The following is a 23,750-nucleotide window of genomic DNA, read 5'->3' on the forward strand; positions in this document are numbered from 1 at the left end:
TAAATTGATGTAGAAAAAAAATAAATTTGTATCGGTAAGAATTAAGAGGGAAATATGTTTATATGAAATAATAATAAATCTATAAATAACACATAAATGGGTATAACCACATTAAACTTAAATTTTTTTCTTAAATTTATTTAGATTTTTCTGGATTTATTTATTGAAATTAAGAATAATTCATAGGGATTATTCGATTAGGATGGACAGGATCTATTAGATTTATTTATTTAGAGAGTTGATTAATTAAAAGAAATGGATAGTTTCTTTTATTTGCCCTAGCTTCGTTTCGTCGCAACAGACCCCGTCATCTCACGATTTTCACCTGACACCGTGCCATCTTCGCCCGACGACGCAGACACCCCGCGCCGCCCTTTGAGTCGTGTCCGTCTGAGTAGTGGGCTAGGGTTGGGAGGGGTTACCAGTGATTGGGATGCTGCCGGCATCGCGTCATCTTCCACTCAGTGTTCTCGCCCGACGTCGCCACGCCGCCTTGCTACCCTGTCGCCCTCTGCCATCCTAGGAGAGGGGCTGCGGTCGGTCACTGTGGCTGTCGTCGGAAAACAAGGACACCGCTGAACAACAGTTACTGCTATTGCGCGCGCCGTCGCCACCGCCAATTGTCTACACCCTTGACACTGTTGCTCCACACGCAGATTGTCGTGACCCACCGCTGGAGCAGTGAACTGCCACCGGAGAAGAAGTCGTAGGTAATGAGGTTTATACCTAAGTTCACTCATTCAATTTAGTTGATCAAATCCTATTAGCAATCAGGGTTAATCTCACTATAGGAATTGAAATTTGCTTGTTGATTTGGGATGTGAATAACTGTCTGCTTCTTCTGTTCACAGTGAGGTTAATGAGCTATGCTTTCATTCAATAAGTTCTCACCTGCTAACCGTAGGGATAAGGGTTGAACCTTGTTACTAATTGGTGTGATTAGCTAAAAAGCATGCGACTTAATTAAGTATACGATGGTTAGATTTATAGTATAATAAATGGGTTGATAGATTAATGAAACCATGGATCTAATAACTTATCGCATGCTTATCCTAATCGGTTACTGGTTTTCTATTTATTTTAGTATTCAGTTTTGTTGAATCGATCGCACGTGAGAGGGGGGGGAGGTGAATCACGTGATTTTCAAAAACTCATTTTGTTGATTTTAAAATCACAAGTATGTGCAGCGAAAAGTACGTATGAAATCAAAATTAAAAAGACACGAGAAAGACACAAGCGGTTTACTTGGTTCGGAGCCTTCGGCGACTCCTACTTCAAGACCCAAGTCCCGTGGAGCTATCGATAGATAATTCACTAAAGGCCTCTTCCGATACCTCTGAAAGAGGAAATCAAGCACAAAGAAAGTTCAAACAAGTACAACACACTGCACTTGTCCTTTTGCAGTAATCAAGTACACAAATGAAATGTTACCGACACTTTTAGAAATAGAAGTAGGAGTACTCGTGTGTCGGTGTCGGTCTATCGACCGTGATCGAAAGTTCTCAGAGTAGTTTTTGGGTGCAGTAGAGTCATAACAGAAGTCTGGGGCAATCAGAAGCTCAAAAGGATGCGTGGTAGCGCGTATGTCAGTGTTGTTCCAATGCCTTCTCGAGACAGCCTTAAAAGGCATGGAACGCCTTCCATAGCCATGGAAGGCGCCTCCAATGAGGCAAATTCGATCCCGAATAGTCCGGCACTTATCCACAACTTCAGCCAAAATTTATTTTGCGGAAGGCATCTTCCATAGCCATAGAAGGTACCTTCTATAAACAGTACTAAGGCACTTTCACTGCTTGAGAGTGCCTTTGGTATTGTTCATCCGAAAGTAATTTTTCTTCTTTTGTCCTGTAAAACAACATTAGTCCTAATAACCTATAAAACAAGTATTAGAACAAATAGTAATTAATAATAATAAAGGATAGTAATTAGTCTCTGTCCTCTCAAGACCAGGAACTAGTCAAGGTCTCAGCTTACGGATCCCAAATGGACCTAAACTGGATCGACATCTACTATCTCTTCAATCAGGAGCGTCCTCACTTGGTCACTCTCCTCCAGTGACTTACCTTAACTTACTAATTTGTCAGACATCCGGTCAGTCCGTCGACCTGTTTGGACTTCATGCCAGCTATTCGATCGACCCGTTGAACTCGCTGAACTTCTTTCTAGATATCCAGTCAGCCCATCGACCTATCTGGACTTCGTATCAGCTATCCGATTGATACGTCGGCCTAGTTAAATTTCTTGCCAGATATCCGATCAACCCGTCGACCTATCTGGACTTCGTACAGCTATCCGGTCGGCACATTGACCTAGCTGGATTTCCTACACACTTAATCAAGTGGTTAGATCACAACAAAATCAACTTAACTTACTTATCATTCATTAAAACCTGAGTTAGACCGTTAGTGCAAACCGCACCAATAATCTCTCCCTTTTTGATGTAATGACAAATTGGGTTAAGTTAGGAAAAATAGACAAATATGATTATGATTTCGTTGTTAAGTTGTTTGCTAACTGAATCCCTAAGTTGTTTGCTAATTTAATCCCTAACCCTCCCCTTTTGTCATTCATCAAACACATTAATAGACAACTAAACAAAAAAATGTGCTAAGTAAAAAACATGATAAGTTCCAGGATTACTTGGGGGAGTTAAAAAAAACTTTTATAACCATAACAACTTTTTAAAGTGTTTTCAAAAAGTATTGGTCAACATATCGTAGAATCCTTTCAAAATAATTTTGAAAACTATTATCTTTCCAAACTGCTTTAGAAAAAAATTTAAGCATAGAAATGATTTTTAAGAAGCTTTGAAAATAATTTACAAGACATCTTTCAAAGCAGGTTTCAAAGATTGAAATGAGTTTCAAATTGATTTTTTTAAAGAAGTTGCTGTAGAGCTTTTCAAAAACATTTTAAAAAAAAATGGTTTAAAGTAGTTTATAAAAATTGAAACAGTTTTTAAAATAATTTTTCAAAATATGTGATTTGATCAGAATTTTTCAAACATGTGATAAACGTTTTCAAAAGTGGAATTTTGAAAGGTATAAGGAATGTTTCAAAATTTATCGAATTTTAAGACAATTTTTAGAGATATTAATCCTCCTCCTGAACCTGATATTATTTCAAAATAATCTAATCAACTATAAATTATACTTAACTGTCTAACCGTTAGTTACTAACTAACTATTAGAAGATAATAGTGTTTATTTGGTTAGTCAGGTTAAGTCCTTTATCTAGTTAGTATTTGACTAAACTAGATTACTCAACCTGATTACTATAAGTTTGGTATTTAACATCTAGACTTATGTTGATGCACTTATGTAAGCATTTTAAGTCCAGGCAATTTGTCTATGCATCTCACCCCTTTCTAAGTTTGCCAATACACAAACAAGGTAGCCCTAATATGTTGGTGAGATGCTCAAGTCCTAGATCTATAAGAACATGCTTTCTATAGGTATGACCTAGAATAAGGCTAAAATTGATTTTAAAAATTCTAAAATAAGGAAATTTTAAGAAAAATGTAAGAAAAAATTTTATCCTTGAATTTGCAAATTATTTAAAAATAAAAAAATAATGGTCCAAGTCTATGAAACACACTCCTAATTTAACAAATAGACTGAAAGAGAAAATACTAACTGAAGATAGTAAGTCAAACAATATACAATGCATAATAGTATATGTAACATGATCAGGTCTGATCATCATCGGCAGGTGGTGGTGGTAGGGGTCGCTCAGGTGCGCGCAGAGCTTGAAGAATCTGTTAGGACCCTTGGCGGGCGGTTAGAGGGGGGTGAATAGCCCCTGCACAAAAACAAAACAAAACCTTTCTTGGACAAATAACTTGTTTAAAATAACACTTGCATATAACTAATAAAGAAAATAAAAGGAAATAGGCACTAAGAATTTACGTGGTTATAACCGGGGAGGTTGTTAATCCAAGGCAATTAAAGAGCGCACTAAAATTCTCCGGCGAAAAAGCCTCTTACAGCAATGAACGCATAGAATAAGAAAGCTAAATAGAAAAAGTGTACAAGTGTTGTTTCACTATTTTTCATTGTCTTTAGCTTTTGGGAGCAGGGTTATTTATATAACTCTACTCGGGGTGCCTAGAAGGTTCCAGGCGCCTAGAATGAGATAATATTTTATCCCCGATGCAATGGTATGTGCCACATCAAATTTGGCTAAATTTTGGGTTCCGGGCGCCCCGGACTGCTCCGGGCTCCTGGAATGGTTCCGGATGCCCCGAAGGTGAAAGTCAACCTTTTGTTGACATTCTCTTCAGGCCTCTAGCTTCGGCTTCGTTTGTTTTGGTCTGGGTCTTCTGCTCTGTCTTTGCTCGTTTAGGTGATTTTAGTCATCCAGAATAGGGCTCACCCGAATCCAACTTCCGGCCTTCTCGAGCAAGCTTTCACTCCAACTTCTCATCCCTTGGAAATGTCGTGCGCCTCCTTCTCGTCTGCCCACATACTCTTCCACAACGCCTCATCCCTCAGACACACTGAGCCCGTCGGCTCTCTCTCGTGTCATCATTCTCGCTAGTTGCGTCTTTTGCTAGACATTCTGTGCTCATAAGTTCCTGCACACTTAGACACAGGGTTAAACACAATAAGATCTAACTTAACTTGTTTGATCACATCAAAACTACCTTGGGGTACCAACAATTTCCCCCTTTTCGATGTGAGCAACCCAAGTTAAGTTAGAGTAAACCAACATAAGGTAAAAGTAATAAATTTTGCAATAAAGTACAAAAATTAAAAAAAGTTTAAGCTACCTCTCCCTAGACTTAATCTTCCCTTCTCCCCCTTTGATCACATAAAAATGGGGTACCAAAAATCTAAGGGTAATTTTTTAAAAATAAGAAAGTTTTTAGTTTAAAAAAAACTCTGATTTTCCAATGATTTTGAAAAACTTATCAAGTTTTTGAAAACTTTGAAAAACTTGAAAATAATGTTGATATCACTTTAAAAAACAAAAATTTGTAACTTAAATAATTTTAGAAATTTTAAGTTTTGCAAAAAAGTTTCTAAGTAAAAAAAATGTTGAGTAACTATCTAAAGCATTAATTTCAATTAAATGCTTTCAATTAATCAATTGAACATTTTATTTCATTAATTGGCTTCCAGGCTATGGTGAGGCACTAGGACTTCTTGGTTATTGGAGCAACAACCACTTTCTAGACAAAATCTCTTATAGAAATTAAACATTTAATCTACTTTCTGAAAGCCTTAAGTCCAATTAAATTTAATTTAAATAAGATTTTGGAACCCAATATAGGTTCCAGCCTACTAGATTAATTAAGAATTTTTTAGGAACATATTTCTTTGAAATTTTTTTAATTTGCCCCTTGTGGTAATTTAGGTACCAATTTAGACCATTAAATTTTCTAATACCTTTATTATATGAGCATGAATGATTTTTCAAGTTCTTTATTTCTTTTTACAAATTATCATTTTTCAATTTTATTTTATCAAATTCTTCTAATGGACAAGATTTGGCTAGAATTAATTTTAACTCTATTTTTTTTCTAGTTTGTAACATTTCTTTGATAAATATTTTATAAACTGGAATGACTTATCAGAGGAAGAGATCGTACCTAACTTACCTTGTCGATCCCGTTATCCATAGCTCCCCTTGAAGTGCTGTTTTTTTCCAATGTCGCTCCCCCTTCATCGATGCTCTCGATGCTCATTTCGGATGAGCTTGCTTCGTTTTCGTTGTCTTGATGACTTGCCATTAACGCAAGTCTGACAATAGCTTCAATTTCTGATTCGGACGACGTTCCATCCCACGTCGCCTTTAACGTTTTGTATTTGTTTGATTGGACAGACTTTTTGTTTTTTCCTTTGTCCTTGATCTTTAACTTAGGGTAGTTATCTTTAATATGTCCTTCTTTGTTGTAGTGGTAGCATCTGATTGTTCTTTTCTTTCTATCCTGCGGATGGTTAGTTTTTCTAGATTTAAATAATTTTTTAAATTTTCTTACCATCTTTATCATTTCGTCATCATTAAGAGAGGATTCTGAATCTTGTTCGTCCATCTTTGCCTTAAAGGCAATGTTGTGTTTCGGCTCCTTTGAATCTGCACATCTCATTTCATGGACTTCAAATGTTGAAAACATTTCTTCTAAGGTGACAGATTCCAAATCTTTAGATATATAGTAAGCATCTACTAATGATGCCCACTCTATAGTTCTAGGAAATGCATTAAGTGCGTACCTTAATAAATCTCGGTTGCTTACCTTTTCTCTAAGATTCGTGAGTCCGGTGATTAGTTCCTTCATTCTCGAGTGAAGATATGTAACAGTTTCTTCTGCTTCCAATTTTATGTTACTCAGTTGGTTCCTTAACAGATCCTGTCTCGCGAGCTTGGCTTTAGACGTTCCTTCGTGTAGCTCAAGGAACTTCTTCCAAAGCTCCTTTGCTGAGTTGTAGGCACCGATCTGGTTGACTTATTGTGGCAGTAGGACGCTCAACAGATAGAACTATGTTTTGTTATTTGCCATGAAGTCAGCCTGCTCTTTCTTCGTCCACTGGTATTCTTCCTTACTTTCGGGTGCTACAAAACCGAACTTCATTATTAAAAGCAATTCAAAATCAGTTTTAAAAAAAACCTCCATTCGCTTTTTCCAGCTCGCGAACTCCCAATCGAACTTTGGTGGATAGATGCTTGGTCCGGTCATCTCGTATGCTTCGTTTGGTGGTTAGTCCTCCTGAAGCATCCTGCCTCTGATACCACTTGTTAGGACCCTTGGCGGTCGGCTGAGGGGGTGAATAACCCTGCATAAAAATAAAACAAAACTTTTCTCGGACAAATAACTTGATTAAAATAACACTTGCATATAACTAATAAAGAAACTAAAAGGAAAGAGGAACCAAGAATTTACTTGGTTACAACCGAGGAGGTTGTTAATCCAAGGCAGTGAAAGAGCGCACTAAAAATCTCCTCTGGGCGGAGAAGCCTCTTACAGCAATGAACTCACGAATTAGAAAGCTAAACAGAAAAAGCGTACAAGTGTTGTTTCACTATTTTTCATTATCTTTAGCTTCTGAAAGTAGGGTTGTTTATATAGCCTTACTTGGGGTGCCTGGAAGAGTTCCAGACGCTTGGAATGTGATAATATTTTATACTCGACGCAGCAGTACATATCACGTCGAATTTGGCTAAGTTTTGGATTCTAGGCGCTCGGAATGGTTCCGGGTGCCCCAGACTGCTCCGTGAGCCCCGAATGGTTCCGGGTGCCCCGAAGGTGAAAGTCAACCTTTTGTTGACTTTCTCTCCAGGCCTCCAGCTTCGGCTCCACTTTCTTCGGTCTGGGTCTTCCGCTCTGGGTCTACTCGTTTGGGTGATTTTGGCCATTATGAATAGGGCTTACCTGAACCCAACTTCCGGCCTTCTCGGCTTCCGCTTTGGCTTCTTGTCCCTCAGAAACGTCGCGCGCCTCATTCTTGTCCGCCTGCGTACTCTTCCGTAACACCTCGTCCCTCAGACGCACCGAGCCCGTCAGCTCTCTCCCGTGTCGTCCTTCTCGTTAGCTGCATCTTTTGCTCAACATCCTGTGCTCCTAAGTTCCTGCACATTTAGACACAGGGTTAAACATAATATGACCTAACTTAATTTGTTTGATCACATCAAAACTATCTTGGGGTACCAACAGAATCTTCTCAAATCTGGTGGTCATGTCATCTTAGAGAAAAGTAAATATTGTGGTAATCTCCCCCTGGAGTGTGCTAAATCCATCAGAGACTAACTGCCGAAGTTGTACGGAGGACTCAAGTCGAGCGAATCGATCCTCGATGGATAGAGAAGTCGAGGGCTGGGTCGATGTCAAGGGCTGGGTTGAAGTCGGAGGATGTCCAAATAACTCCTCAGTCGTAAACTCTGCTCCTCGGCTAAAAAAATAGGTGGAAAATCATCCTTGGCCTCGACTGGTATGTTGGCTACAACCCACCTCTCTAGGCTAGAATCCCCTGAGCAGTGATGTCTATATGCACTAGAGCTAGCTGACGCTGACCAAACTCATCATATGCACTAAGGGAACTAAACATACCCTGGGCCATATCTACTCCTATGGTCGAAAATATGTATGTCAAGATGTGACAATAGGGCATATGAACCTGACGTCTAGTGATGAGACTAGATGCATGTATGACATTATGAAGTCAATGTCTAGACACTGACAAAGAGCATACAAAAAGAAAGAGTGAGAGGGTCGCATCATCACGAGATATGATCGACAAAATGCATATGGTTAGGACTCGATATAGGATATAGTCCTGGACCCTAAGGGAGAGTGACCTAAAGTCAGTCACAGTAGGTAGTCTCTCCTCCCAAAAAAATACATATAGATAGTATCTAACGTAATATGAGAGTAGGACTCATCAAATGGCAGATCCCTACCAGGGTAGCACAAAAATGTGCATGCAGATCGCCTAAGTCCTAAACTATCATATAATAAGGTGGGAGAAAAGCGAAAACCTTTCCACCAACTCTGGTGGAGTAGGTCAGGTCATCTATCTTTTCTAAGTTGTTATAGAACTGAGCACACAAATCGAGATTTATTGCATGACTACAGTAAATTAGTTTATCTAACTGGTAATGCTCAATAATCTGTGTGATAGGGATGCAATATTGAGTAAAAAAGGTTCTACTTAAGTACCTAGATTTCAGGGCAACATATGTATGCTATAAAAAGGACAACCTAAGTTGCTCAGTAGGGAATCTGGCATTAGTAGATGGAGTATTGCTAGACCTAGAGGTAACATATTGTCTTTTCCTAATTTTATACAAGCATATAAACATAAATTGACACAGAAAACATATAAGAACTAAGGATTAATAGGATAAACTAAGTTGAGGTTATACCTAGGAGGCATTTTGATGTTTTAGGGATGAAAATGTTGAGAAATCGTGGCTGGAAGGTACCTTGTCGTGTTTGAGATCGTGAACAAAATGCTTTCTGTTCACTGAAAAAACGCTGCTTGAAGGCACCTTCAAGCTTAATGGACGGCACCTTCCATAGGTTATGGGCGTCATCAAATAGCTGAAGGCGCCTTCCACCACTTAGGCAGGATTTTCCCCGCCCATCCTGAGGGCATCTTCGATGGTGTCGGAGGCGCCTTCAAGAGACACCCTTTTTTTTAGATTTTAAATTTTAATTTTAATTTTAACTTTAATTTTAAGTTTAAATTTAATTTTTATTTTTTTTAAGTTTAATTTTAATTTTTAATTTAAGTTTAATTTTTATTTTTAAGTTTAGTTTTAATTTTAAATTTTAAGTTTAATTTTAGAATTTTAAGTTTAGTTTTAATTTTAATTTTAAGTTTAATTTTTATTTTAAATTTTAAGTTAAATTTTAAATTTTAAATTTTAAATTTTAAATTTAAATGTCCTTTAGTCATCTCACCCGATCGACGTTTTCAATCAGGGAATCCTATAACCGTGTGAGATGAGTTAAGTTTAATTTCAGGGTTTGGTTGAACTTTGTGTTAGATTTATGTTTAGCTTTGGGTTCAATAAACAGATATTTTTTGAATAAACTTCTGGGTTATAATGAGTCACCTGAACATCATTAGAGTAATCTTGCCTTCGAGGTTTTCTAAATAGTCCTATTCACTAAACTTAGTACAAAATCTTGGTCTAACTAGTTAAGATCCATAAGGGGTAATTTTAGTTACTTCCACTAAGTCAAATGCACCAGGTTTAAGCTATATCTTTCTAGACATGCATAGACAAAGTTTCCCTAATTTACTATCATCCAAAATTTCACTAGTATTTGTTAGAACCCCAAGGTTGTTTTGATGTGATCAACCAAGTTAGGTTAGGTCCTGTGGTGTTTTAACTTTGTGTCTAAGTGTGCAGGAGCTTAGGAGCACAGGAAGTCGAGCAAAAGATGCAGCTAGCGGGAAGGATGGTACGGGAGAGAGCCGACAGGCTCGGTGCGTCCGAGGGATGAGGTACTGCGGAAGAGTATGCTGGCGGACGAGAAGGAAGCGCGCGACATTTCCGAGGGACGAGAAGCCGAAGCGGAAGGTTGCTCGAGAAGGCCGAAATTGGATTCGGGTGAGCCTTATTTCGGTTGGCCGAAATCACCCAAGCGAGCGGAGCTGGAGCGGAAGAGCCGAACCGAGGCGAGCAGCACCGGAGCAGAGGCCCGGACCGGAAAAAGTCAACCATGTTGACTTTAGTGGTTCAGGCGCCCAGAGCGATTTCGGGCGCACGAAACCTGACTTTGACCAGATCATGATTTGACCGTGATCCGTTGCGAAGGGAATAAAATTTTATCCCCTTCCAAGCGCTTGGAACCCTCTAGGCGCCCCGACCAGGGCTATAAACACATCCTTGGTGCAGAAGCTTTTCAATCAACAAGCAATTAGCATTACAACACTTGTGCACTCTTATTTTAGTTTAAGCTTCTCATTTCTGTACTTTCACAAAAGGCTTCTTCGCCTGAAGGAGATACTTAGTGTGATCCCTTTCTTGGATTAACAACCTCCTCGATTGTAACCAAGTCAAATCCGTGAGCCTCGTCTTTCTAGTTTCTTTCTTTATTTATTTTACGCAAGTATTCTTTTAAAAAGTCCGAGAAGGGTATTTTTGGTTTTTTTATTGTGCAGGGCTATTCAATCCCCCTTCTAGTCGGTCACCAACGGTCTCAACAGTATCGTTGGTAAAGTTAAATTTTTTGTCCCTATTTAGACTAGCCCTAATTACCCATCTGGGTAAGTTGTTGATTTTTGAGGTGCCAACTAGTTTGGAGCCTCCCCGTGAATTGTTGAATATTTCTTTTATTAGATTTATTTAAGTTTTAAGTATTGAGTTAAGTGTAGATTTTATGTATTTTAATTTATGTTTCTGATTTAATTTTGGTTTGTTATTATATTTGTTGATTAATTTCATAATCAAGATATACTTGATTATATCTTAGTTTTTTTATTTAAATTTGGTTTAGACTTGTAATTCAAATATAGATTTAATGATCCGGTGAGATTATTAACTATTTTTTCTAGTTTATAAATTTTATTTTTCAAAAGATTATTTTATTTTTCTAATTTTCTAAAGCTTAAAGGTAAATTTTTAAACTTTGAAGGATTATTAAATGATTTTGAATTAGCTTGGTTAGTTAAATTAATTGATTTGTTTGAGTGAGCATGCATACTAACATGTGTAGAAAAAAAAAAGATTTTCATATATTGCAAACTTACTAACCTTTGCTCCCCCTTGATCCTTAGATCTTTTTTCTAAGCGTTGAGATTTATAATGACCAATCTTTTTGCACCTGAAACATTGGATAAGCTCCTTCCCTTTCTGAACTTTTAGTGTCGACTTCTCCTTTACCTTTGGTTGTGTGATTCGAGTCTTATAGGTGGGACACTTATTTTTGTAATGCCCTCTTTCACTGCATTTGAAACATATTATGTGATATTTGAATTTTAACTTTACAATTTTACCTTTAGAATCCTCGTTAGGATTCTCATCCTTGTCCACCGTCGTCTCAAATTTGAACTCTGATGTTTTTTCTAATTCTGATTCGGATCCTTCTACATCCTCTTTTGCTATTAATGTAATAAAGCTGGTTTGGTCTTATTTTGAGGATGACTCTGGGATTCGGACTCAGATATGAGTTCTAGTTTGATTTGATCCTCTATCTCCATCGGATCCTCGTGAAGCTTGGTCAGTCGAGTCCAGAACTCATAGGCATCTCGATGTTCTCTAATTCTGCATGTGATTTCATTAGGTAGCAATCTTATAATTGAATTTATTACCTTTTTGTTGGCTTCTATGTTTTGTTTTGATCTTCTCAGTGTCATGCCACCATCGAAGTCGTTCATAAGGATGAAAATTTCCATCTGCATCCTCTACAGATTGAATTCATGTCTCTTGTACATCTCATATGGAGGTGGTTTTTAACGTTTCGTCCTTCACCTTGAGCCATTAAGCACTGAAGATAGAAAACTAAAGGAAGGTACCAAGACTTGGTCTTGGATTAGCAGAGTTTGAGATATAAAAAAAATAGAAAAACTCGAGAGGTATTGCACCAACTTCGAGTTAAAACCGAACGAGCAAAAAAAAATTATCTGAATAGGTAAAGTTTCTCCAATTTAAATAAAAAAAACTGAAAATGATTCCCCGTCTTAATTAGTGGTTGCACCAATTCAGAGCAGTACGGCAGTACCTACTCTGATACCACTTGTTGAATCGATCACACGTGAGGGGAGGGGTGAATCACGTGGTTTTCAAAAATTCATTTTGTCGGTTTTAAAATCACAAGTATGTGCAACAAAAAGTACGTATGAAATCGAAATTAAAAAGACACGAGAATGACACAAGCGGTTTACTTGGTTCGGAGCCTTCGGCGACTCCTACTTCAAGACCCAGGTCCCACAAACCTATCGATGGGTAATTTATTAAAGGTCTTTTCCGATACCTCCAGAAGAGGAAATCGAGTACAAAGAAAGTTCGAACAAGTGCAACACACTGCACTTGTCCTTTTACAATAATCAAGTACACAAATGAAATGTTACCGACACTTTTAGAAATAGAAGTAGGAGCACTCGTGTGTCGGTGTCGATCTACCGGACGTGATCGGAAGTTCTTAGAGCAGTTGTTGGGCATAACAACTTTGCAGCAGAGTCGTAGTAGAAGCTTGGGGCAGTTGGAAGCTCAAAAAGATGCACGGTAGCTCGTATATCAATGTTGTTCCAATGCCTTCTTGAGACAGCCTTATAAAAGGCATGGAAGATGCCTTCTATAGTCATGGAAGGGGCATCCAATGAGGCAAATTTGATCCTGAACAGCCCGGCACTTATCCACGAATTTGGCCAAAATTTATCCTACAAAAGGCGTCTTCCATAGCCATAGAAGGCGCCTTCTATAAACAGTACTAAGACACCTTCACTGCTTGAGGGTGCTTTCGATACTGTTCATCCGAAGGTAATTTTTCTCCTTTTGTCCTGCAAAAAAACGTTAATCCTAATAACCTACAAAACAAGTATTAGGACAAATAATAATTAATAATAATAAAGGGTAGTAATTAGTCTCTGTCCTCTCAGAACCAGGAATTAGTCAAGATCTCAACTTAGGGATCCCAAATGGACATAAACTGGACCGACGCCTACTGTCCCTTCAACCGGGATGCGTTCTCACTTGGTCACTCTCCTCTAGTGACTTACCTTAACTTATCAGTTTGCTAGACATCCGATCAACCCGTTAACCTGTTTGGACTTTATGTCAGCTATCCGGTCGGCCCGTTGACCTAGCTGGACTTCTTGCTAGATATTCGATCAGCCTATCGACTTATCTGGACTTCGTATCAGCTATCCAGTCGGCCCGTCGTCCTAGCTGAATTTCTTGCGAAATATTTGATCAGCCCGTCGACCTATTTGGACTTCGTACCAGCTATCCGATCGGCCCGTCGATCTAGTTGGATTTCCTACACACTTAATCAAGTGGTTAGATCATAATAAAACCTAACTTAACTTATTTGTCATTCATCAAAATCTGAGTTAGACCGTTAGTGTAAACTGTACCAACAGGTTTGACTAATTACTAGGTTTGTAATTCAATGGATTTAGGTAGCGAATTGTTAAATCCGTAGAGTATTAATTGGTTGATAGACTAATTAAGCTAGAGCTGTTATTAAAGAATGGGCAATCAACTAAGAAATTTGTACAATTAATACCAAGGAACAGGAGATTTAAATTGGCTATATGAAGTTTTCTTTTAGGATTCACTTAATACTTAAATATTCTTTCGTATTTTCTCCTCTTTAGGATTTGAGCTCGAGAGAGAGCATCGGATTGGGAGACTATTGGAACGTTCTACATTAGAGGTGGGTAGATCCTTCTTGCTCTTTATTAGATATTTGGTACTTTGTGCATAATTGTTTGATATATTATTGTGATAGTATGCGTAGCTTACCTTGAATCTATGTTTGGTTGATTCTTGATATTGATAACTATCCTTCTTGCTCTTATGTGTTATTCATGGTATATCTATGCAGCCTTATTGTGGTTATGTTTGATTGTTGGTACTCGTACGATACCTTTAGACTGTGATATAACTAGTGGTGTATACCCTATTGATGTTAGTTTCTTGTTCGTATTGGTTGGGTACTTGTAGACTTTGACTACCCACGGGACCATTCGTGATAGCGTGTTCGGCCATAGTCCGTAGCTAGATAGCTACATGCCCTGTCTACCCATGGGACCATTCGTAGTATAGTGTTCTCCCACAGGCAGTGGCCACTAGTCTGCCCACAGGACCATCCGTGGTAGAGTGTTCTCTCGCAGACAATGATGTCTTACATACCCTAGCTAACAGTTCGGCTGCAGTCAATAGTTGTTGTATAAGTATGTGCAATATTTGATTGCTCAGGTTGGTAAAATCCAGGGTTAATATTTTCCTCTTGTTGGTGCTAGTATGTGAAGACACTGAAACTACTCCCTTGGTTCTTGTTATTTTTTTTTCATGCACTTTATGTGATCTATCCACTAAGTATCTTATACTCACTACCCATTTGTTTTCTTATGTTTCAAGTAGAAAATAAAGTCTTGTCGCATGGAGATCCTGGTTGCTGGTCCCATGTTAGAGATGTCTCGTATTCAATCTTATGTTGTCGTGGGGGCATTTTGTCTTTTTAGTATTTGAAGTTTACTAGGGGTTGGTTTTTCATATAGTTTCTCTATTTGTTTATTTCTGAGTGTGTGATTTTTTGTTAGACATGCGCGCATGCAAACATTTTTCTATGTACATATTTTATGTTGGTATGGTTATTGTCATCTATGGCGTTTTGTTTCAGCCTCGTGGGTTGTTTAATATATTTGTGGTTATGTATTCAGGGTGAAATTGCCATTGTTACAGAGGAGGTGCTGTCTGATTTCTGTCGGACAACCTTACCCTCGGGGTGTGACATAACTTCTAGAAATATAGGGATTAAAACCTCTCCCTACTTGGATGACTAGCATGTGAACTGAGCTTCGGTGGAGATTTGTTGTGTGAGTGTATTCGATCGAACAGGCGTGGTCGATCGACGTCCCTTGAGTCGCTGGCGGTGAATCAAAGGCTAGTTAGTAGTAGTGGACTCGGAGGGGATCACCATGGGCATCACTTTCCATGACTCACCTGGATTTCTCTCCACTGGTTGGATCCTCATCCCAGTCGATTGGCATAAGCCCATGGCTTTCCATCTTGGCCTCACCTTGCACGTCCGTCTCCTCATCATCCATTTTTGTGGAGTTATTCAATAAAGCTTTTCACATGGTTTTAACTATAAAACAAAAAATGAAATCAATTATATTTAACAGCGAAAGGAAGTTGAATTCCTTACGGAAGCTATCAGGCAATTAGACTCAGATGGGACTCAGTCCAAACATGTACAGTACGCCTTTAGTCAACAGCTTATGAATGTAGTATTTCAGATTGGATAGCTGTCGGACACCGTGAGGTAGACTAGCTCTCACCGATACACACCCAGCTCGAGAGGGTTGATATTTCAGATTGGATAGTTGATCAAACGCCGGAGGTCACTGGAAGGACGGGTCGGAGATAGAAGTAATGAGATTTCCATCCTTTATTGGATGAAGGTATCTTATCAAAAAATACCGCACCCACTCAGGCCTAGAAGATGAAGACACTCGGCTCAAACTTTTTCAGGTAATAAAAGTAGTGGAAGACTCGGGATGCAATGGGACTTGATATAGACGAAACAGTACAATAACTCCACACATTAACCTAATGGAATTAGGTGCTAGTTGTTGCAAGGGGATATGAAATTAAGCACAAACTTCTAAGAAAAAAGGGTGCAAGGGAAAATGAAGGTCGACAAAGAATTGGTCTTTAAAGAAAATAAGATAGTCGGCCGAAAGAAGATTGGAGTAGTCGTGGCCAGACGGGATGATGATGCTATTGTTGGGAGGGATGTGATAGGTGAGATGTATTTGGTCCACCTCCTCGACATTGAAGTCAGAGGTGGTGAAGGTGTACCAGAGCCCATGAATAGTGATAGGGGGAGCAGAAGCCATGGAAGAGGAAGAAAGTTGAACGAAGGATGAAAAAAAATGAACTTATGATGAGAACGGAAAGTTTGGAGAATTGTCAGCAACAACAGAAAGGAGAGGATGAAGAAGAAGATGATTGAGAAAACTTTGAAAAGGGTGAACCTTAAAACTCTAGTGATGACCGCTCACAACTGTATGATCAAGGGGATGGAGGAAAGAGGCTCAATCCAGATCATTGAATTTGAACTACCAACAGTCACATCAAATCTCAACAGTCACCTGTCATATCGGATATTCCTCATCATAGGCATGTGATGCATGATAAACAAGACACAGGCTGCATTTATAAGGGATGAGAGACAATAAACAAGCTTATGATAAAAAAATGCATACTCATCATATCAAGCATTAATTAGTAAATGATTTGCTTTGTTTCCTAGGGGCCAAAGTGATGTCAGCTCAAGCCGAGCAAAGATACAAAGAATGAGCATCTGATCAGGAAATAAGGGATGCGGGAAGCACCAACAACTAAGTATAACATCAACTAGTGTCAGGAGTTAAACAAAGAGTGGACGTCCGATCAAAGCACAAGGAACACAAACAAGAGAAGTATCTAGTCAGTCGGACCTGCAGTTTCCTTTGACTAAACTTGAAAGGGAGGTTTGTGATACAGCGGATAAGGTAAGACCCTCGAGTCAGGTCAAAGTCCAGGAGACCGGCTGACATTGTGGTCAAAGTCAAGGAGGAGTCAGCACTCGGACCAGCGTAGTCGATCGTCTAGGCCAAGAGGTTATCCGACTGGACCTTTGTCCTGGTTAGACATCGAGCCCCTCAGTATTGATGAAACTCTAAGTCAAGTTAGTACCATCCAGAGCCAGGTCCTCTTCATCACCCAAGGATAACATAGTTAACTATTTTTAGCAAAGTAATCTAGCCGGTCGGACCAATGGTCTGATCTAACAAACTAGACACTTGGTCCAACCGTTACGACTGAGCGAAGGATGAGTCCCCGACAATATTCCTCAAATCCGACCTGGTCATTCTTGAGAGTAATAGCCGATTAGATTATGGAAGAGCTTTGTTGGTTTAACAACTAAATATATTAAGGACCCCTCAATCCAACGACCTTACATTCTTTTTTGATGATTTGTACTACGGATAATAGAGAATATTTCATTTGCAAGTTGTACTCTAGAAACTTCCACTCTGCCTATTTTAAGAAAAGTGTTAGAGCATCTTTATAATCTGTCCTATTTTACAAACGCTTTGAGATTCGTGTATAGATAAACAGTAACACTATAAAAGGGGATTTCCATCCGCAGGCACATGCACGCTTACATTATGCAAACAATATATACAAGCTACATTATGCATCCACTATTCATCTGTTGTTTACGGCTTCAATTGGTCACTGACTTGAGCGTTAGAATGTCTGTGCCAAGGACTCCTCCCTAACCCGGTTGTTGACGTTCTTTTTGACACGCAGGGCTACTCAGAGTCATTTTTTACTGGCTTTGAGTCTTTACACGATCAACATCAAAACCATCTACCCAGCGCATCATCTTCTTCGCTTTCAGACAATATTAGAGACTAAGCAATTGCCCATCCAAATCAACGCTAGCTACAAAGTCTTTCTAGTGGTGTCTGCTGCCTGAGTGTAGAGTACTAGACGGAGTGTTTATAGTCGAGCGAGGAGGCAATGTGAATTAGATCGGAAGTGCAGAAGTTATCTTTTGATGGCCTATAGACGTGGAGGCAAACCAAAAAAGTAAATTGCATCGGATAAAAAATAGAGACTAAATGCTATGCCGAATTCAAAAACTGAGGAAAGTTTTCATGGAATTTTTCGTTATTTATTCCATAAGAAAGGATATGGATTATTAATTCTTTTTGTCGTTTACTTCGCATGGAATAATACACGAATGGATTCATAAATCTATCAGCAAATTCATTTGTTACCGATTTTTTATCCACCAAAAAATGGACAAAACACCTTTCCTTCCCGTCGCGTGCGTCACTGTCCTCAGCCACGCGAGCCTTCAATTGCTCCGATGGCTCTGGACAATTAGTCCAACATGGCCACTTACGCTTGTTGCTAGTGGCGGGTGTCCATGCACGTCCCCTCGCAAGCAGTTGGTGTCCATGTATGACCTCTCGCAAGTGTCCACACACGATCGCTCGCGAGTGGCAGGTGTGCACACATGACTGCTAGCGAGCAACGGACGTCGTTGCATGGCCGCTCGTGAGCGGTGAGCGTCCTTGCACGCGACGATCCCGAGCGACGGGTGTCACGCAAGCAATGACAACGAGCATCAACAGCGAGCAGTGGGCAATGAGCGTCCTTACACAACCACTCAAAACGATCACGGGTGATGGGCGTCACACAAGCAGCGACGATGAGCATCCACAACGACAACAAGCATGAGCGGCGAGCACCCACACATGACCTCTCGTGAGCAGTAGGTGGCTCACAACTCTCGTGCGTCCATGCATGGCCGCTCTTGAGCGACGGACATCTCGCAAGTGTCCATGCATGACCGCTCATGATTATCACGAATGGCGGGGCTGCCCTCTGCCCTCTGCCCTCTTCCCCTATCTTCTCTTTTTTCCTTAAGGATTCTTTTCTCTTTCCTTTCTTTCTTTTCCCTTTATCAGGATATTTTCCCACAGTAAAATCCTTTCCCTCACTCATCCGCTCCTTCAAGTAAAGAGAGCCTAAAAAAAACTAGAGGCGAACCAAAAAAAAAAATATTGTATGGAAGATAGATACTAAAGAAAACTTGAGAAATAAAAGCTTAGGGTTCCAATGTTATGACCATACGAATTGAAATCATCATAGCCACTGGGCAAAAAGTTTCTTCGTAATACGAGAAAATCCTTGAGCAAGTAACCTTGCTTTATATCTATCCACACTACCATCATCTTTTCTCTTGATTTTGTACACCCACTAACAAAGAATAGGAATGACAATTTCAACCCCGAACCCAATGGAAGATTCGATATCTGATCCGAATGGAAGAGAGTTTGGAGGGACTATCAATACCTGATATTCAACCTGAATACCTGATTAAATAATATATACACATATATTAAAGAAAATTTTCTTTTCCAAAATTCACTGACTCTTTTTTGATATTAGGAGAAGACTATATAGATGTTTAATTTATTTTTTAAATTATGTATACATATTTTAATAGGATGTTAATTTTAATATATTTTTGTTAAATGATAATAGTTGGATAGAAAGAAGAAAAATTATAAGTATAGAAGATATTCAATCCTTTAATAGGTATGAGTATACTCATCGAATATCCTATACTCAATGGGTATGAGGACGGAGAATATAAAATATGATCCGAACTTGGCCTATTACTCTCTCTAACAAAGAATCTATAGCAAGCTCACATCACTTATTTCCTTTTGCTTCTTCAACTATAGAAGGTTTTTTTATTATCAATTGGACATATAAAGAAACAAGAATATCTCCTAATTAAATTTTCATCTATATAATGAGTTGGCTTAAGAATGATTCTCTTTGGCTTTTGCAAATTAAGTATCTCATTTGAATTATCTATTTCTAATAAATTAGTCTCTTGAGTATTTAGACTCTCCCTTTCATATTGCTCCTTAATAGCAGATGAAGATGAATTGATTGGAGGAGTAGAATTAATAGACAAGACAACCCGCCCTTTGGACGATTTCATTTAAAGCAGAAGAAGCGCCTGCTTCATTTTCGCCCTCTTCTCTGCTCTAAGCGTCTGCTCCGCATATTAAGACTTCCTACTCCTCATCTCTCATCTTCTTCCTCTTCCATGATATGAACTCCTTCGCTCTCTCATTGACGTCGTTTTCCCCCTCGCCGGAGGACCGTTGAGGCTCCCCTGCCTCGCAACACTCCTCGGTGGGATTACTAGGCTTTGATTCTTCTCGCTCACAGGGTTTTTCAGGCTGCTTCACCGGCAGTGGGTATGGCTTCTTTCTCCTACTTCTCTTTCCGTTGCAGACGAAGCAATTGCCCATCCAAGTCAATGCTAGCTACCTACAAAGCTTTCCGGTGGCGTCCAGTTTCTCTGGCTGAGTGCAGAGTGCAGAGTGCAGAGTGCAGAGTGCAGAGTGCAGAGTGCAGAGTGCAGGACGGAGTATTTATAGTCGAGCGGGGAGGCGAAGTGAATTGGAAGACGAAGCTGTGGAGGAAAAATTATAATATGAATGATGGAAAAGGGCGGTCGGGACGGTGGTGATTCTGAGGACCGACGTCGGAGGATGCCATGGCTTTTCTGCTCTTGACTTGTTGACCAGTCAATGGTCTGCTCGAGTCTGGTAAAGATGATAAGCTTGATGTATTTATTTATTTATTTATTTAAGTTTATTTATATTAAATGAAAAAAAATATTTTTATTAAATTAAACACTTTTGTTCCCGAATATTTGATTCGTTTACTGTCCTTCGATTTAATCCATCGACCTTGACAATTTTCAAAGTCATCCATCTTGCGGAGAGAAGAAACCCTAGGCGGTGTGATTTCCGATCCTGTTCCTTGCTCGGCCGGCGTTTCCCCGTCGGTGTCGTCCTCTTCCTCCTCAAGACCTCACAGCGGAAGCTCCTCCCCTTGCTAGCTACGGCACAAGGTCATCCATTTCCCTCTCTTAATCTTAAGTTTTATGTTGTGTCTCTTTATACCCTTGCAAATGTTTTTTTCCTGTACATTAGTTTTACTAGGACAAAGAATTGTTTCTTTCTTTATGAATGAAACATGTGAATTTGCATCTGCATCTGCGGAGGTGATCTCTTAGTTGTTGAATAGGTCATGATATTTTGGTCGAAAGTACCGAGTCATTCATGCTAATGCTGAGAAATCTGCAACGGTTGGAAGAGTATTTGTAACAACAAGCCTAAAAAATTAAAATTTGCAAATGCATGTGACTATCTTATTTAAGTGAGCATTCGTCTTGTAGTTTCATAGGTCAGATGCAGATTTCAGATTTAAGATTAGATAATAACTTATTGATGCGGCAAAAGTTATGGACGGTTATTCAATGTAAAGTAAATTTATTAAATTTGAAATACAATCAAAATGCCTTCTGAATTGTACACAACTATGCTTCAAAAAAGATAGTTCAGATGTGAACCTTGATGGTAGAAAAGACACAAAACTGACCATTTTTAGTTTTTGTTTTTTTTAGGTATATGATCATTTTATTTATTTTTCAAAGAACTCCACACTAAATAGTTTTTCCTAATAAAGAGAAATTTGATGATATATATTTATTTTTGAAATTGTGTTCTATGACACACATATGCTATATCTATGACAGGTTAAGAAGTTATTAATAGACTGCGGAAATCTCAATAATGTGCTGCTATTGTGTTGATCTTTTATTTTTGATCCACACAATATGATTCCCTAGTTTGTAATTTTTATTGGATTTTGATAGACGATCCATTGTGCAAAAATTCCTTTTGTTTTTTTTTGTTAATTATGTATGTTGTAGCAACTTTTCAAGTATATAAAAAACTTTAGAAACCAAAGGTTTTAATTCAAATAGAATTAAAATGAATATATAAAATGTAATTTCAATAGTAAAAAATGAATCAAGGAAATGTTTAAGATGAATATACATAAAATCCTGAAGAGTTTTAGATTACTTGCACCTTTATCTTTTTGACTGGGTTGCTACAATGAACTTAGTCTTTCTTTCATGGAATACTTCACCACTCTAGCTTAAGCTATATGAGCAAAAGGAACGACAGTAACAGCTTTACCAACAGTGAATACCGTCATGGTCAGCCCAAGACTCGTGACATGACTCAGTTCCATAAGAAAGCAATAAAAGATTGATTCTAGTGAAATACAAACAGGCAGACCTTTACTCAAAGTGTGTTAAGTCGAAAACTGGGGTTTCACTACCAACCTATTGTTGCCTCAACAAGGTGCACTAATAACTTTTTTCCCTTCTCCCTTTTTGTCTACTTTTCCTTCCTAATAATGAGAGAGATTTTTTTCTGCTGTTCTTTGTTTGGAATATAGATGATTACACCTAGTTTTTGTTCCATAACAGTAGTGCAGTGTCCTTTGCACTCTTCCTCAGAATTATGTTGAAAAGTGAACTCCCTGTTTATTTCTTCACTCTTCTCTTCCTTCCAATTTTTCTCTAAAAAATTTCCACTTTATTCAGCTCATATCGTGTTCTATCTTTCTGCCTTTATCTTTTAATTTTCTCATCATACTTCAAAATTGAACTCTATTTACTTGCTACATATATTCTGCCTAAATGCTAATAAAAACAGAAACAATACATTTTCTTCTTGCAACCTTTGTCTTTCAATGGAAATGTCATATTCTTAGTTTTCTATGTCCATTAGACATTCAAGTTGTGTAGTGAAGACAAAAATATCTTATATTTTGCTTTGCCCAACAAAGGGTCAACCTGTGTAGTGAAGACATAAATAGAAAATATATTGTTCTCATTTTGCTACATTAGGTAAAGGATCGAGCTATGCTTTTGATCTTTCCTCTAAGACCACTGAGTGTTATCTTTTGCGTACTACTACATGCTCCACTTCTGGATGAAGCCCATAGAAAGATGATATGTTCCAAAGATGTGTCTTTATCCTCTTTCCATCCTTTCTCTTTATCCTTCGCTTGTCAATGTGCTGATTTGAGATCAAAGACATGGTAATTCGTATGCTGATTTGTGTTTATGTACTATCTAATTGGTTTTTGACATGTAATGCTATATACAGTTTATTCCATCGCATTTGGGTTAATCCATCTTTACAGCTGCGTTTCAAGTTCTAATACTCAAACTCTGTATGCAGGTTATAGCTTTTGCTTACTGATACAAAGATGGTTAATGCAATAAAGGGCCTCTTGATTTCCTGGTTAGATTCATTGTTGCAACAGCACTTGTTTTTAAGCGATAATAATTTTTCCTGGCGTTTCTCAGTACACTATTCACTTTTGATTTGCAGTGATATCCCCATGGCACAATTTATTATCAACTACAATGCTTCCCTGCCTCCTTCCCAGAAGTTCATCTTACATGTGCTTGACAATACACACATATTTGTGCAGCCTAGCATGGGTGAAATGATCCGAAGCAAGATTGCTGAGTTTAGGGATCAAAATACCTACGAGAAGCCGGCATGATTCCCTTTCTGCTATTTAGCAAGACAATAAATTGGGACATGAAACTTATATGTGGATCAGTCACTTGTAACTTCCGTCTAATATAATGTTTTTTTTATCTTGTTACTTTGAGTCAAAGTGCGACTATTAGTATGAGACATACAACTGAACTAGCTTTTAGATCACAACTTAGTATTTCTTATGTCAGTTCTGTTATATGAACAGTCTTATAAACTCTAGTTTGGGGAATTTACAGGAAGCAATTCAAAATTGCTGAAGTTTTAGTATGCAAGTGATCCAAAGAGCATATTATGCTCAAACAAAATAAAACCTCAGTAAAGGTAACAGAATAGAGATTTCAATTCCACTGAATCAAATATTTCATTGTTCTTTTGTCTGAAACTGTTCAACAAAGTCCAGTTTGATTCAAATTCACCTTAACAAATCTTAATTTTTCTTAAATAGCATTTTTATGGATTTTAAAAGATTGAATCATTCTTGTGTCTTATCGAATTTAGGAAGGGTCATTGACCATCGACAAGTGAAGCAGGCTGATCTAGATGTCATTAATAGATTGAATATTAAATTCTGCTGCATCTTATTAGATTCGCACGCATGACAATCTT

General features: G+C 38.4%; 1 protein-coding gene across 5 annotated transcripts; it reads left to right on the forward strand.

Annotated features, from left to right (window-relative positions):
• The first annotated feature begins 260 nt into the window (after positions 1 to 260).
• On the forward strand, positions 261 to 23,411 carry LOC121992102 (general transcription and DNA repair factor IIH subunit TFB5-like). 5 transcript variants are annotated; one of them, XM_042546251.1, is made up of 5 exons: positions 261 to 710; positions 13,770 to 13,828; positions 20,477 to 20,623; positions 22,815 to 22,877; positions 22,968 to 23,411. In XM_042546251.1, the coding sequence occupies exons 4-5, from the start codon at positions 22,843 to 22,845 to the stop codon at positions 23,143 to 23,145; spliced, it is 213 nt and encodes a 70-aa protein (XP_042402185.1). In that variant the 5' UTR covers positions 261 to 710; positions 13,770 to 13,828; positions 20,477 to 20,623; positions 22,815 to 22,842; the 3' UTR covers positions 23,146 to 23,411. The 5 variants fall into 5 exon arrangements, 4 of the variants coding, with proteins under 4 accessions (XP_042402185.1, XP_042402187.1, XP_042402186.1 ...); XM_042546253.1 differs by lacking the exon at positions 20,477 to 20,623; XM_042546252.1 differs by lacking the exon at positions 13,770 to 13,828.
• Positions 23,412 to 23,750: the final 339 nt, after the last annotated feature.

This window comes from Zingiber officinale, chromosome 6B (assembly GCF_018446385.1).
Source record: "Zingiber officinale cultivar Zhangliang chromosome 6B, Zo_v1.1, whole genome shotgun sequence".
Classification (NCBI taxonomy): domain Eukaryota; kingdom Viridiplantae; phylum Streptophyta; class Magnoliopsida; order Zingiberales; family Zingiberaceae; genus Zingiber; species Zingiber officinale.

Excerpts from the sequence above, each read along its gene's own strand:
- LOC121992102 (XM_042546251.1), top strand. The coding sequence starts at position 22,843 with ATGGTTAATGCAATAAAGGGCCTCTTGATTTCCTG. Across the intron at positions 22,878-22,967 it reads AAGGGCCTCTTGATTTCCTG|TGATATCCCCATGGCACAAT; the intron begins GTTAGATTCATT and ends TTTGATTTGCAG.